The sequence below is a fragment of the Emydura macquarii genome, unplaced genomic scaffold (genome assembly GCF_026122565.2).
Source record: "Emydura macquarii macquarii isolate MOO-44397 ecotype Brisbane River unplaced genomic scaffold, CSIRO-AGI_Emac_v2 contig_1483, whole genome shotgun sequence".
NCBI lineage: Eukaryota > Metazoa > Chordata > Testudines > Chelidae > Emydura > Emydura macquarii.
In genome coordinates this window covers 26376017-26392383 of record NW_027131620.1, presented here as the reverse complement: position 1 = coordinate 26392383, position 16367 = coordinate 26376017, and the positions used below count along the sequence as shown (strand labels likewise).

Below are 16367 nucleotides of genomic sequence, written 5' to 3'. Positions count from 1 at the left end.
GGCCAAATCATATTGCCAGCTTTGTAATCTCAGTTCTTAAAGGAACAATCAGCTGTAGTCTGCTCTGTTTCATGTAAATTAAGAATAGCCCTCCAGTCCTATTTGTGCCATTTTGGATCCCTGGGTCCAGCCAAGTAAAATAAACAACTCTCCAACCCCAAGTAATATTGGTTCTTGTTATTGTCCCACTTGAAATAGATGTAAAGCTGAGACTGCAAATTGAACATTGTCCTGGAAGTTTGTCCATTGATTGTTTGCTTCTGATTTGACAGGGAGAAGTGGTGCATTGGTTGGCTTGTGCTCTATATGTTGCTTGTCGTAAAAGCATAATTCCCACTGTTGGAAGTGGCCTTATGGAAGGAAACTGCGTTTCACTGACCAGGATACTACGGTCAGCCAAACTAAGGTACTACTGTTGGGTTTTTTTGCTGGAGATCTAAACATATCTGTGTAGTCAAAGCTTCTTTTCTCTTATTTCCCCAACTATGCTCTTCTTTTGACTGCCCTTGTTGTATTTAACCTTTTAATTGAAAACAAAATGGTACTTACTTCATAACTGTGGAAGTAGTAGGGCAATCACTGATATTGCACAAATAAAAAGTCCAGTACATTGTTCAGTTTTCACAGATACTGAGGCCAGAAGGGACTGTTGGGATTCTCTAGTCTGATTTCCTGCATAACATAGGCCAGATAATTAATTGATTTTTACGTCTAGTCCAGTAACTTCTGTTTGAGCTAGACTTATTTTTAAGAAAGAAATCCAGTCTTGATCTAAAGACTCTAATTCTCCATCACTTGATCACTTCCCTTGGTAATCTGTTCTAATGACTAACTACCCTTACCCTCACAGTTAAAAATTTTCAGTAATCTTATTTCCAACTTTAATTTTGCTGACTACAGTCTCTGGCTACTGGATCATGTCATCCTTTGTATAGATTAAATAGCCCACTAATATTATTATTTTTCCCTGTGGAGGTAATCACAGACCATGAACAAGTCACCTTTCTTCATGCAACTAAATACGTGGCATATTTTATTGAGATTTAAAGTCAAATTGCTGGATTCAAAATTCAGAGTGCTGACCATTTCAGCATGAAATCCAGATGAAAGCTTGGGTGTTTAGAGATATACAATTACATAAGTATTTATGTGCTTCAGTGTTAATTCAACACCTAATTCTTCAATTAAGAATTAAGCCCCCAATTGTGAAAATTGCATTTTCCCTGCCCCTCAACTCTTCTTCTATTTTTCTGATCCCACCAATGAGAGCCACTGTTAGGCCCCCCCTCTCCTCTACCCCCCCACCCCACCCTCCCCGCAGTCCTTTCAGTTCTTAGTTCGCTGTTAGAAGCAGAAGTCCAGAGTCCAGCAGCAGGCAATACGACAGATTTATTGGGGGTTTTTTCAAGCAAGCATCCATTAGGCCCCCCAATCCTTTACATTAATAAATCTTTCCCCCTACTTCCTGTTTTACCTCAGCTTTTATGATGTATCTGAACCAATCGTTTCTTTAACAATATTACAAGATGATTCTTTTACCAATCCTAACATATTGTAACATAATTCTTTAACCAATCATATCACACCACCTTAACTGATCAAACTTAGTTATGCAACAGACAGAAACAATCAAAGAACCAGACAGAAATCATTCAAGTAGATAATAGAGAATTGGGTACCATAAAGAAAAAACAATGAGGAGTGTAGATTTTACAACCACAACTGTTGATAAGTAATTCTTTTTGTCAGACAGAATGCTATCAGATCAAGTTTCTTTTAAACATTCTAGGATCCTTTCTTTATCTGGAGGTGTTAGACTGGATCACCATCTTAATAGCCTGGTATTAGATGTTATGTTGGAATGTGCATATGTGACTGCACGCTTCCCAGCTTATGGCCGCAACTCCTGCATCTGAGCCGAAGTACAAGGCCTCAGACGGTCACAGTGAGAGAGAGCCTGTGGTTTTGTTTCTTTGTTTTATACCCCTATAACCAGCTAAATGATAAGGATATACTTACAAAACATAGGCCTTTACTTACAGGCCTGAATATCTATATTCTATATACTCACAGCCACCTTCTCTGATTTGAATGAATTCATGTCGGTGCGGAAGCCAAGGAAATCCACAAGGAAGGGTTAACTCTGCGGAACACACTCAGCATTGGAGTCTAGCAAAGTGTGGTGTCATGAAAGCAGTTACTAAGCAATACATTAATCAGATTTTGGTTTGACCAAAAGCCCATCTTTTTAGAACTGAAAAAATTTTTTAGTCTAAACTGATCTGTTTATGGATGGAGATTAAAATATAATCAAATGTTGTTATTTTAAGTTTAATTCAGTTTTTTAGTAAAATGAAAAAGTGGATGGACATGTCAGACCTGCCGCAGGAATTTCGAGAGCGAATGGAAAGGCTGGAGAGAAACTTTGAAGTGTCGACTGTGATTTTCAAAAAGTTTGAACCAATATTTTTGGATGTATTTCAAAACCCTTATGAAGAAACACCTAAACCACAAAGAAGCAGGAAACAGAGGTATTTTGTGAGGTTTAAATTATTTTACAGAAAACTTCTGTTTAAGCAATAGTAAGGCCATGATTTATACTTTAAAAAACAGGGAAAGGTGTTGACTTGATAGATGTCACTCTTCTCTCCTAAGGCCCAGTTCTGCAATGAGATGCACTTGCATGTATGCCCCTGTGGAGTTCCATTGGTGTCACTGGGGCTCTGCATGAGTGCCTGGTCATCCTGCATGCATTTGATTGCAAGATATCAGGACTTTGGCCAACAATAGGCTAGTGCCCCTGCATGGGTAAGCATTAACTGGGTGCTGTAATGCTGGAGGGGTACCATCCTTCAGATGAAACCTAAAGCCAAATTTCTGATTACTTTTGTTCAACAAAAATCCCATAACATTTCTTTCAAGAACAGGGGTATTGGCCTCAATGTCCTGGTCAAATACCAGCTCTTGTAATTAGTCTTCCTAAAATGATTCTTTTAGATTCAGATGGCTACAGTATTTAATTTTTCTGAATTGCTGTGTAGTGTTATGCATTTGTCAAGTGACCTACGTAGTTCTTTTTCATTGGATTTGTGTGCGTCTTTCCGAAGTACAAAAATACTTTTATTTTAAAAAAAGTTTTCTGATTGTCTTACCTTAGAAATATAAGAGATATCAAGTCCGTTTTTTGCTGGAGGAATCGTTGGCAGTTCTTAGGTATCTGTTGGAAAGTTTCTGACACCCCAGGGGGAAATGAATTCAACTGACTTTTTGTCCCCAATTTGTGTTAGTTATAGTTGTGAAATTGGTGTAAACATAAAACAAAAGTTCTAATCAACCTGGCTAAAAATATCCCCTCACTTTCAGTCTCATTCCATCTGAGAATGCTATTAGTTTGTCTATAAAGTTCCAGGATAGACAAAAACTGAACTAATGCAGAAAAGCATAAAGTTGTTAAAAATAAAAGTTATAAACCCATTCTTTTTTCTTTGCAAGTTCAGGTCACTTTTAAACAGATACTTGTGTTCCCATAGAAGTGGCTTTTTACATACCATGGCTGGGATTATTTAGTTGGAGTTGGTCCTACTTTGAGCAAGGGGTTGGACTAGATGAGCTCCTGAGGACCCTTCCAATCCTAATCCTTTATTATTCTATACTATGGGTCCTTAAAGATGCAATTTTGGTTTGTGATTATTATGTGATTACAAATAGCTTTTGAAGTTAACACTTCATTAAAATTAATAGAAAAATTTCACACCTTCATTTTTTATTCTGATATCCTCACTTCCTTCCCTGCTTTCCACATTGACCAAAGCCTCCTTATTGCCAGTGAGGTTTACACATGTGCACTGAATGGACAGTTGACCTTTAATAGAATTACAGTGAGGAGACAACTTGCATAACCACAGACCTAGTTTCTTTTATGTCGTATATAACAGTCTTCAAAAGCATCTTCGCTGATAGTTTTTTCCACTTCCTGAATTTGAATTACTTCAACCTCTAGCATCATTGAACCCTTCTTCTGTATTTTACTTTCTAGTCACATTTTTTGTTGGTGGGGTTGCTTAAATATATTTAATACTTTAAGACATTAAGACACTTTGAAAAACCAATCAATATAATTCATTTTAAATCCCTTTATTTGACCCACTGTGGATCAATTCCAGGAGAGTTCTGGTTCAGTTATGACATCAGCATCATGGTGCATGTTAGGGGATCATAGCAGAACAGGAGCTAACCATCTAATTAAAGAGGGAGTCACAAGATCCAAAAAAAAAGAACTAGGAAGACTTGCTGGGGTTGCAGAATGTTCTTTTGTGCCAGAATAGAAAGATTGTAGATAAAGGAGGCATTCGTCGCTTAACTTGTGTAATTTTTACTTTCATTAATTTGCTTTTCAATGTCAAACAAAATTGGAAGTAGTTCTGCCCATATTTTTTGCGTGAGTAAATAATGGAACTCTAGCCATAAAACAAACAAGCAAAGCCCCATATTAGAGGATTAAAGTCTTATCTTTTCTCCTTTTTTTTTCCCCTGACAGAAGGAAGTGCAGTGTTAAAGAACTCTTCAACTTCTGCTGGACACTCTTTGTTTATACCAAGGGTAAGTTGTTTTCATTAGCTGCCTGCATTATATACATTTTGAGTGATTAACTCTGTGGTTTTATTTGATGTGATATACTGTCTTTTAAAGGTAATTTCCATATGATTGGAGACGATTTAGTAAATTCCTATCATTTGCTTCTGTGCTGCTTGGACCTGATTTTTGCAAATGCCCTTTTGTACCCAGATAGGAGAGATTTGCTAAATCCATCATTCAGAGGTATGTTAGTACTTACATTTGAGACATTTTTTCTTATTTCTTCTTTTTGAAATATAATTGATCATGGCTGACTGTTTTGATTTTTCCAGGTTTACCAGCAGACTTTCACACTGCTGAAGTCAAGGCCTCTGAAGAGCCTCCTTGCATCATTGCCACACTTTGTGAACTACATGATGGACTTATGGTAGAAGCCAAAGGAATAAAGGAACACTACTTTAAACCATACATTTCAAAACTTTTTGATAGGAAGGTACGTACTAATAACTTAAGAGTTTATATAATGGTAGCATCCATATAAAGAAATGAACCTTGCCTTGCCATCAAAAAGACACTTAAACAAGCGGGGATATAACATACAGGCAAATGGGCACAGTAATTCACTCATTGTTTTTGTAGTCAGGCATTTTGGAAGAAGTGAGTATTTTTGTTTAAACATTTTCCTTCTATGAAGGAGAGAAATTAGTCAGTTTTTTATTGTTTGTTTCCCCAGTGGTACACCAACAGAGAACTTTGCCTTCTCCTCTTGTTTCTGAAACTCCATTGTGTGGACTGGCTAAGGCCCTCTCTATCCTGGGAGCAGAACAGTGCTAGTTACAGCAATTTTTAAATATACCAGCAGGATTCTAATACTGTTTCCCTGAACATTGTGGACAGGGACTTTTTGGCTAAGAATCATATTTAAGGCTGCGAGTCTGTCTCAGAGTTTGTGGAAGTCAGAGATTCTGTGACTTCCACAGCTGCAGCAGCCAGTGTGGCTGATCTTGATGCCAGCCGCACTGGCTGATGCTGGATCAGCCCTGGAGCCAGCAGTCGCAGGACAGCTTGAGCAACGGCCCTCAGGGCGACCCCGGAGACAGTCACAGAGTGGTCCTCGGGGACCTTGGAGCAGTGGGCGGCCGGGGGCCAACTGTCAGCCCCCAGCGCCCTCCCAGAGCAGCAGTGCCCTGGGAGCAGCTAAGATTTAGTCATGGGTATTTTTGGTAAAAATCATAGAGAGGTCATGGGCCATGAATTTTTGTTTATTGCCTGTGATCTGTCCGTGACTTTTACTAAAAAAATACCCATGATTAAATCATAGCCTTAATCATGTTAGAGCTATGTTATAAAACAGCTTTATAAATTACCTATGGGAATAGTCTATAGCATAGTTCTCCTAAGGCTAGGACCTAGCAAAACACTGTTAGAGTGAGTAGGCTTATACTGCTGAGATGTCATCTGTACAACAGATTCATTCTCATTGGTTTTGTGCAGCAAAAGTCCTGTGAATGTTTCTGACTCTGGTCCTTTGCATTACGACTAAACTATCATGCATCCTCTCTTCTGGAATTGAACAGGTTTTGGTTTTATTACTTCTTGTTTTAAATTATATTACATACAATCTTGTTTTTCCACTCTCTTGTTTCCAGATTTTAAAAGGAGACTGCCTTTTGGATTTTTGCTGCTTTGCAGATAACAAGTAAGTGCTGCATGGTGTTCTTAAGCAATGAGTTAAGCCTTTTATACATGCAAGAAACATCTTGACTCTGCGCAACAGCTCTTTCATTTTCCACTGGGAGCAAAGCTAACTCACTTGCTCCTATACCTCTTGGAAACCAGGTCTTGGAGTGTCATCAGCAACAAGAGAGGCCAGGGAGACCAGGCCCTGCAGTTAGCCGAAGGGAATCAAGATAGTGTGTTAGAAAAAGAGAGTCAAGGCATGCGTTAGCATATGCATATGCACCATTACTGATATTGGTTAGGTTCCAATCACAGGGAGTGCTATTACTAAAATTAATAAATGTTTTGACTATATGTTGGTTTCAGTTGTATAGAGTAATTCTATTGGCTAGTTTATCTGGCTTCTTTAACAGCTTAACCGTTAATAAATGCAATATGGCTTCTTTTCCAGCAAAGCATTGAATAAGGAGTATGAAGAGTATGTTTTATCAGTGGGTGACTTTGATGAGAGGGTTTTCTTAGGAGCAGATGCAGAAGAAGAAATTGGAACTCCTCGAAAGTTTGCAGCTGACATGCCAGTGGGGAAAACAACAAGAGCTCATGGGGAGTGTCATCTTCAGCAGCATATTGCAAAGGTAATGTAATCTGTCTATTTCACTCTTAACATTCACATATGCTGGCTTCAATGCCCACTGTTTGTCAGAAATGGAAAAAAAATACATTTTATATGTAATCCAAGAATATTATTCATTATATGTCTCTTCCTCTGGGCTTCAGTAGATAATGGTTATTCAAATAGATGGAAATAGGAACTTACTTTTCACAGGATGCTTTGTCATGTAAAGTAATATATTTTGGCATTAAAAATGGGTGTTAAGGAGTTTAATCCAAAAACATAGGCTTTGGATCTGGATTTTTTTTTTAAGTGGTACAAAATCAAATAAGAGTATTATGAAATCTTAAAATGTTTTAACTGATTTTTTTTTTAAATTAACCCTTCTCTTCCAAAGCTGTTAACCCCAGCACACTTTGCTATTATGTGATCAATAGAAATCAAAACACGGTAGAAACAGTGACCTTCATTAGTCTAGTTTCACTGTCCAAGCTGGGTGAATTGCAAAAAGTAAGCCAGCTGTATAAATCTACTCATTTCTCATTATCTAAACCAGTGGTTCTCAAACTTTTAAAATAGAGCCCTCCCATGGACTTTTGTCGAACATTTGCTTCCCCCTTCTGAAAGTGAGGGCCCTTCCCATGCTGTAGGCCCTAACAATCATGCCCCCCCTTCCTCCAAATCCCTCCTTTCAGAAAAAAACAGGGCCTACAGTGCGGGGAGCGCAGCAGCAGCAATGCCGGGGGCAGCGGCAGTGGGAGCAGCGAGCACTGGCAGCAGCGCAGGAAGTGGGGAGCGAGGGCAGCAGCTGCAGCAGCACAAGGGCAGCAGCAGTGCAGGGAGCATGCCTGGCAGCGGCAGGGGAAAAATGTTTTCAGTGGTCACTTCAAAAGAAAAACGAAGGGGAAAAATAAGAATTAGCTGTCAGATGGATGGGGTATGCTGCCTATTTGTAGCTGTGTCAGTCCCAGGATATTAGAGAGATAATATCTTTTATTGGACCAGCTTTTGTTGGTTAGAGAGACAAGCTTTCAAGCCACACAAAGTGTTTTTTTCATGTCTGGGAAGGATATTCCGAGAGTCATGGCTAAATGCAAGGTGGAACAGATTGTTCAGAATAAATAGTACATATTCTAAGAGACCATTCAACACACAGAACACCATGTCTGGGAGAAACCATGGCACCAGTACCCACCACATGGACACTAATTGATGCCCAAACATCATCAATTTGTCAAGACTACACCTCACTGGAGCCTAATTATCTATACTCTCTAAGGGACTGAACTTTTACTCCACCGCAGAACCTTATGTCATATTAACATGGAGAACTAAGGAGTTCTTCCACTGTCTACGTCTCAAAGAATTCTTTCACAACAATAATACACCACTCTCAGTTCCCACGTTCCCACCAACAATAATAAGAAAAAGAATAATCTGACTAGACACCATACAGCGGATGAATCCACAGTCTTGATCAGTAGATTGATTGATTGCTTCATGAAAAAATTAGACTGCAAATTCCTTAACAAACATTATATCCAACATAAGCTCTCCAATGCTGAGAGGAAAGCTATGCAGTCCCTATAATCTAACTACAAGATAGTGATCAAACCAGCAGACAAAGGGGCACCATTGCAGTCCTCAAATGAGATGACTTTGTCAATGAGACCAACAACAACTCTCCAACACCGTCTACTATGAGGAACTCAAAGAAGACCCACACCACCCAGGAAATTAAGGATATCATCAGATCTCCCCCAAACAACTCCGAGAGAGTCTATAAACTCATCCCCATGAACCCACCACAGGAACCTTCTACATGCTTCCCACAGTACACAAACAAGGGGAACTGAAGCAGACCCATCATATCTGGCCATGGCACTCTAACTGAACAGGAATATCGGGATTCTCAGAAGTCATCCTGAAATCACTCACCTTAAAAAGGGCCAACTTCATCCAGGACACCAATGACTTACTCCACAAACTTTGCAATATTAACAACTTCCCTCAGGATACCTTTCTCATCATCATCGATGTCATTTCCCGTGCATCTCTTACAATGACAGCATAGCTGCCTGCCTCAAATATTTACAAGGCAATAGACAACCCTCATATATTCACCCAAAACACATGGCCAAACTCATCTATTTCATCCTCACCCAGAACAATTTTACGTTCAACAACAAACACTTAGCCCAAACCATGAGAGCAGCCCTAGGAATTAGAATGGCTCCCCAATATGCCAACCTCTTCATGAAGAAATTATGGACAAATGCACCACAAAACCAGTTATATACTTGACATACATCTATGATATTTCCATCCTCTGGACAGAGAGAGATTAAAACTCCCTCACAGATTTCCACCAGAATTTCAACCAACACCACCATCCATTAAACTCTCTCTGGAACACTTCCACACTAGCATCAACTTCCTGGGCACCACAATCAGCTTTAGTAATGGAACCATATGGACAACCATATATAAGAAATCCATGGATCACCACATCTAGCTTCATAGATTCAGTAACCACCATAACACACCAAGAAATCTGTTATCTACAGCCAGGCACTCAGATGCCACAGAATATACTCCGAGGAGAAAGTCTGGGATGCAAAACTGGCAGACATATCTCTACCGTTGCAATGAACAGCAGCCCCCCACAACACACGTTTCAAAGTTCATGGATCCTGCACATGCACACTACAGATGATACTAAGCTAAGGGGAGTGGTAGACACCCTGAAGGTAAGGATAGGATACAGAGTGACCTAGACAAATTGGAGGATTGGGCCAAAAGAAATCTGGTGAGGTTCAACAAGGACAAGTGCAGAGTTCTGCACTTAGAATGGAAGAATCCAATGCACAGCTACAGATTGGAGACTGACGGACTAGGCACCAGTTCTGCAGAAAAGGACCTGGGGGTTACAGTGGATAAGAAGCTGGATATGAGCCAGCAGTGTGCCCTGGTTGCCAAGAAGGCTAATAGCATATTGGGCTGCCTTAGTAGGAGCATTGCCAGCAGATCGAGGGAAGTGGTTCTTCCCCTCTATTCGGTATTGGTGAGGCCGCATTTGGAGTTTTGGGCCCCGCACTATAAAAAGGATGTGGAGAAGTTGGAGAGAGTCCAACAGAGGGCAACAAAAATGATTAGGGAGCTGGAGCACAAGACTTATGAGTAGAGACTGAGGGGACTAGGCTTGTTTAGTCTGCAAAAGAGAAGAGTGAGGGGGGATTTGAGAGCAGCTTTTAACTACTTGAAAGGGGGTTCTAGGAAGGATGGAACTAGGCTGTTCTCAGTGGTAGTAGATAACAGAACAAGGAGCAATGGTCTCAAGTTGCAGTGGGGGAGGTCTAGGTTGGATGTTAGGAAAATGTTTTTCACTAGGTGGATGGTGAAGCACTGGAATGGGTTACCTAGGGAGGTGGTGGAATCTCCATCTTTAGACGTTTTTAAGATGTGCCTTGACAAAACCCTGGCTGGGATGATTTAGCTGAGGTTAGTCCTGCTTTGAGCAGGGGGTTGGACTAGATGACCTCCTGAGGTCCCTTCCAACTCTAATCTTCTATGATTCTATACCTATCACAACATGTGGTATACCTCCCTCCGGTGCACTAAATGCCCCAATAACATCAAAGTGGGTGAAACCAGACAATCACTATGCTCTTGAATGAACTCTTAGAAGAAAATAAGTCAAAAACACCCTATTACCTGTGGGTGAACACTTTCCACAACTGATCACTCTATATCTGATATCAGTCCTCATTCTCAAAAGAAACCTGCAGAACACTTTCAAAAGACAAGCCTGGGAACTTAAATTCATAACTCTGCTAGACACTAAAAATCATGGACTGAACAGACAGTGTATTTATGGCTTATTACAACAATCTGTAATCCGCTAACCCCTATTTTTGTCCTATGACTGCAGAGGTCTTAACGCGGCACTAGGGATGTAAAATATCAAACGGTAAATGGTGAGTCGTAGTCTTACCATTTACAAATTATGTTAACCGTTTAACCGTTCACTGCATGGGGGGATTTCTGTGCACTTGGGGGGTGAGTGGGGATGTGGTTTTGCAGGGAGGGACGATTGGGAGGGAACTGGGATTCGCGCATGCGCAGGGGAGAGCCCTGGTGGCATAGGGTTTTGGCGTCAGTGGAGGTGCCAGCTTGTGCGCAGCAGTGAGCTGGGCAGCAGCAGCTGAGGTGCGCCCAACTGAAGAGTCTGGGGTCAGGTGGGCTTGGGGGGTGTCCCCAGTGCTGGGGCAGAGCCAGGAGAACAGTGGGGGATGGATGAGCTCATAGGAGCAGGGCATGGAGGTGCCTTATTGCCCCCTCCTGCGGACCCCAGGGTGGCAGTGCCGCCCCAGCTCTGGATAGCCCACTCCAGGGCAATCGGAGGGGCCAGGACCCTGTGGAGGGGCTGTGCTGCAGTGCGTTGGGATGCCACCATCCATCCCCCAGGTATCCCGCGTGACCCCCTAGGGATGTAAAATATTATATTGGTTAACTGTTTAAATTATATAATTTTAATAGTTTAAAGAGTTGTTTTGTTAAATGATGTTTTAAATCCCTACACGCCACTCTACCTTGAATGGCACAATATAGTAGTTCTCAAACTTATTTGATCATGCCCCCTTCTTTGTGTCCTTAGTTTACCACCCCCCCCACCACACAAGTACGTATACTGATACAATAAAATAGGTAGTTCTCACTAAATATTAAAAAGAGCCATTTAAGTATATAGTAATGTAAATTTTAAGTGATGTATTGCTTACTGGCATCACACTGTTACTATTGTGATAGGTGTGCCTATTTTTTGGAGCAGAGCAGTTCTGTCCTAGGTTGGATGCTTGAGACAGCTATCTGCACACCTCTCGAATACATTCTGCGCACCCCAGTTTGAGAACCTCTGCCTTAATATGTGCTAACTACTTATACTAAACAATCTGTTCCACCTTGCATTTAGCTGTGACGCTTGGAATACCTTTCCCAAACCTGAAGAAGAGCTCTGTGTGGCTTGAAAGCTTGTCTGTCTCACCAACAAAAGTTGGTCAAATAAAAGATATTACTTCTCTTGTCTCTTTGAAGGAAAGTGTGTCAGTTACAGCTGACGTGTTACTAGCTTCATGCTGCTTAAGCAGCTTAAAAAATAAGTTTCATACAGCTGAAAAAGCATTTGTTCCTAGAGACTAGCACTGATACAGATCAGTTTTGTAAAAGCATTTTTCAATAGCATGAAGCTATTGGGCTTTATGTTTGACTTTTAGTGAGATAGTGTGCAGTGATTTGGACTCATTTTTGCCCACTTTGAACTTTTTAATTTTCATAGCACAATGGAGATTTTCTAATGCTCGCTGCTTACTTACACACTGATTTTGAAGGCTCTGCCTAACCTTGATCTTCCAACCTTTCTAAAAAGTAGCCTTCTTTATATTAAAAAAAGTAATTTTTTCTTACACTATTCTTACACTATTCATACCTTGAATACAATCCAGGGCTGTGCTCCAGCCACTTTGTGCTATTCCATTGGCATTAAGCAGCTTTAAAATACGTGAATCCCTTCCCCAGAAGACCTCTCCCATGTAAGGGCATCCTCGGGTGGTATAGTAGCAGCTTCAGTGCTATTTCAGTAGCTGGTGAAGTAGATGGCATAGGTGGGGCTCCTTCATGCTGTGGTGATTCACAACTACTATAATGGGGTCGCAGGCATGTAGTACAGACTAGAGCAGCCTTCAGGCAGGTTTAACTTGGACTGGGAGATTTGCACGAAGCAGTCCTGTGACTGGTAGTGAACTGGGCAACTTTGGGAGTGGATAGGGTTATAGGGATCGCAAGCTAAGTATGAGTCACCAGTGTAACACTTGCAAAAAAACCAAACCTCATTCTGGGACGTATTAGCAGGAGTGTTGTAAGCAAGACATGAGAAGTAATTTTTCCGCTCTACTCCGCGCCTATTAGGCCTCAGCTGAGTATTGTGTCCAACTCTGGGCACCGCATTTCAGGAAAGATATGGACAAATTGGAGAGAGTCCAGAGAAGAGCAACAAAAATGATTAAAGGTCTAAAAAACATGGCCGATTAGGGAAGATTGAAAAATTAGGTTTCTTTAGTCTGGAGAAGAGAAGACTGAGGGGGGACATGGTAACAGTTCAAGTACATAAAAGGTTGTTACAAGGAGAAGGGAGGAAAAATTATTTTCTTTGACCACTGAGGATAGGACAAGAAGGAATGGGCTTAAATTGTAGTAAGAGCAGTTTAGGTTGGACATTAGGAAAAAGTTCCTAACTGTCAGGGTAGTTCAGCACTGGAATTAATTGCCTAAGGAGGTTGTGGAATCTCTGTCATTGGAGATTTTTAAGAATTAGACAAACACCTGTCAGGGATGGGATAATGCTTAGTTCTTCCTTGAGTGCAGGGGACTGGACTAGAGGACCTCTCGAGGTCCCCTCTAGTCCTACAAATCTATGATTCTATGGAGAATCCCCCTCATCTGGTGTCAAATGCTCCTTGACCACAGCGGAAAATCTGCCCCAAAATATTGCTAATATCAAATAGCTTGTTTCTTAAAATTACATTAATTCACTTTCAAAAGAAGCTCAGTCTTCTGACTGGAAAGCTTTTGTGCTAAGGAGTCAACTGGGCTCTGAAAATAATGGAGTGAGGCAAGCATAGAATGTGTGGGATGTTTTTCATGAAGGGAAGTAGAGGCAGTGTCTGAAAGTGCCTTTCAGTGGGCAGTGCTAAAAAGGTTGGTTTTTTTAAATATATATATACATAGTCTTTCAGCGTCTATAAATCCTGCTTCAGCTTTCTTTGGACGTCATTGCTTCATTTGAAATATTAGTAAATTTTGTAATACATATGCATAGTTTAAATCCAAATGTGGTGCATGCTGAGAAGAACTTTGAAACTGAATTGTAATTGCAAGATGATTATGGAGTAGTTCTTTGTCATCAAATAGTATGACTCTGCATTGGAGTGGTCTTGTCCATACCGTTTGTCAGGGTTTAAGTGATCTTAAACCTCTTACTTGTCTTTGTTTTAAGATGTTTAGGAATCTTGTATTTTTTTATTTCTCTATTTGTTTAAAATAACTTCTGGCTTAGTCTGGCTTTTAGTTTGGGGATTTCATTAAGTTTGTAATGTGTTATAGAACTTGTCCTTAAAAACACTTCCGTTCTAAATCTCAGCCTGTTTTGCGGTGGTGGTGACTGTAGTGGTGGAATAGTTGTTATCTCTACAGTTTGGGGTGTACCTCTGAGTTTTTGAATGACTTTGCAGTTGTTAATGTCCCAAAACATTTGTAGAAATATAATTTTTGATTAATAACTAATTATTTCTCTTATCTGGCAGAAAAGATCGTTTGCACCTTCTACTCCACTGACTGGAAGGAGATACCTGAGAGAGAAGGAAGCAGTAATCACTCCTGTCGCTTCAGCCACACAAAGTGTGAACCGGTTACAGAGCATTGTGGCTGGGTTGAAAAATGCACCAAGTGAACAGCTTATAGTTATCTTGGAGTAAGCATGTCACTTAACCCTGCTTTCAGTACAAATGGTGACCCTTCTCTTCAGACATAGTTTTGTTAGGCTACTGTATTTTTGCTCCATGCTCAACTCTCTTTAAAGGGTTTAATCAATGTTGCTGAGGCAAAAAACTGACCTGTCATCTTAGCCTTTCCATTTGAAAGACTTTATTGTGAAGAGCTATTTTCTCAGTGAATCTGTGCTTCTAAAAAAAGCCTCCCATCACTTACTGTTAGATTAACAGGGCCAAATTCTTTTTACTCAGCTAATCATAATGTGTGCATCTGCTTTTTATTTAAGGTAGATTGACACTGTCGGTGTAACAAGTTTGATGGAAAAACTTCCATTTTTAACATAAGCAAATATAGACAAATTAAATCCTAATTTGATAGAAGTCATCTACCAAGGAAGAGAGTAGTGTAGTTGGCAGACAGGAATGTCATCGAGGCAATTACAGTTTTCTTTTTAGTGGGAGTTGCGAAAGTGAGCTGAACACAGCCGAAAGCCTGCCATTACTCTTCAACATTCAGCTCCGCCAGTGCACCTTAGTCTAATTTCATAGATTCATGGATTAGAAAGTTAGAAGGGACCATTGCGATCATCTAGTCTGACCTCCTATATAATACAGGCCGTAGGACTTCCCTGAATTAATTCGTTTGACTAGGGGCATATCCTACAGAAAAACATCCAATCTTGATTTAAAAATGTACAGTGATGAAGAATCCACCATAACCGTTGGTAAATTGTTTCAGTGGTTAATTACCCTCACTGTTAAAAATCTGCCCCTTATTTTGTGTTTGAATATCTTCAATTTCCAGCCATTGGATCTTGTTATCCCTTTGTCTGCTTGAAAAAAGAGCCTTCTGTTATGAAACTTTTGTTCCCCATGTAGGTATAGTGTTCAGGTCACCTCAAACTTTCTCTTTGATCATCTAAACAGATTGAGCTCTTTGAGTCTGTCACTTTAAGGCATGTTTTCTAATTCTTTAAATCATTCTCATTGTTCTTCTCTGACCCCTCTCCTATATTCAACATTCTCTATGTTGGGGACATGAACTGGACTGTCAGAACTGGACACAGTATTCCAGTAGCAGTTGCACCAGTGCCAAGTACAGAGTTTATATAGCCTTTCTACTTCTACTCGATATTACCACTTATACATCCAGTAATTACAGTAGCTTTTTTGGCCATAGTGTTGCATTGGGAGCTCATCAGTTGATTATCCACCGTGACACCCCCTCACCCCAACTCTTTCAGTCTCTGCTCTGGCTCTCTATGGCACGCTCCCAGGCTCAGACCTCTTGTTTAACACCCACCCTCGGGACACCACTGGCCAGCTGTTCTAGAACTTGAAAACCAGTGTTTGAGACCCCACCCAACCCTCGGTCACTTACATCTGCACCCTCAGAGTTCCACCAAGGCTGTGGACAAGTCTCTGGTTTCTAGTTTGTCTCTGACGGGGTTAATGTGGCAGTAAAGGAAGGATCTCAGCCTTATCAGAGGAATCCTAACCACAGTGAATTTATTTTTAAAGCATTTGAGAATTTCCGATCTTGGAAAATAAAAAGCCATGAGCTCCCTGCCCTATTCTGATTTCACCTCTTCTGAGAGTTTGAAGTTTTTGATGTTTCTGGCTTGTTGCACTCTGTCCCGCGAGCCCTTACATGGTAGTGATCAGCCCTGTCTGCACATAGCTGCATCCGCTCTTAAATAAGGTCACTGTCTGTGTGCAATATGCTCAAACTGAAACTGTCTCCTCCAGTGATGGTCTTTCAGTGAGGAGTCAAACATTTTTTGTGCTTGGGTTAGTTGTCTGGAATGTAGAACAAGGCTGCCTTTAGGCAAGTCCAGACTAGTGCAACCAGAGTGCCAGTATTTCAAAACATGTCACAAAATAGAATTCCTAATTTCATATTGACACGTCCCATTGTTGTATAATTAAATCGATTATATTCTGCTATTCCAAAA

At 40.6% G+C, this 16367-nt stretch overlaps 1 protein-coding gene across 1 annotated transcript in view; it reads left to right on the top strand.

Moving 5' to 3' along the window:
- RBL1 (RB transcriptional corepressor like 1) overlaps positions 1-16367 on the top strand; it is a 62781-nt gene that overhangs the window by 6396 nt on the left and 40018 nt on the right. Inside the window, exons 2-9 of the mRNA XM_067554517.1 lie at positions 273-406; positions 2331-2531; positions 4538-4599; positions 4690-4818; positions 4908-5068; positions 6225-6274; positions 6707-6890; positions 14227-14393. Of these exons, the coding sequence (XP_067410618.1) occupies positions 273-406; positions 2331-2531; positions 4538-4599; positions 4690-4818; positions 4908-5068; positions 6225-6274; positions 6707-6890; positions 14227-14393 (1088 nt within the window). The remainder of the gene's footprint in view (positions 1-272; positions 407-2330; positions 2532-4537; positions 4600-4689; positions 4819-4907; positions 5069-6224; positions 6275-6706; positions 6891-14226; positions 14394-16367) is intronic.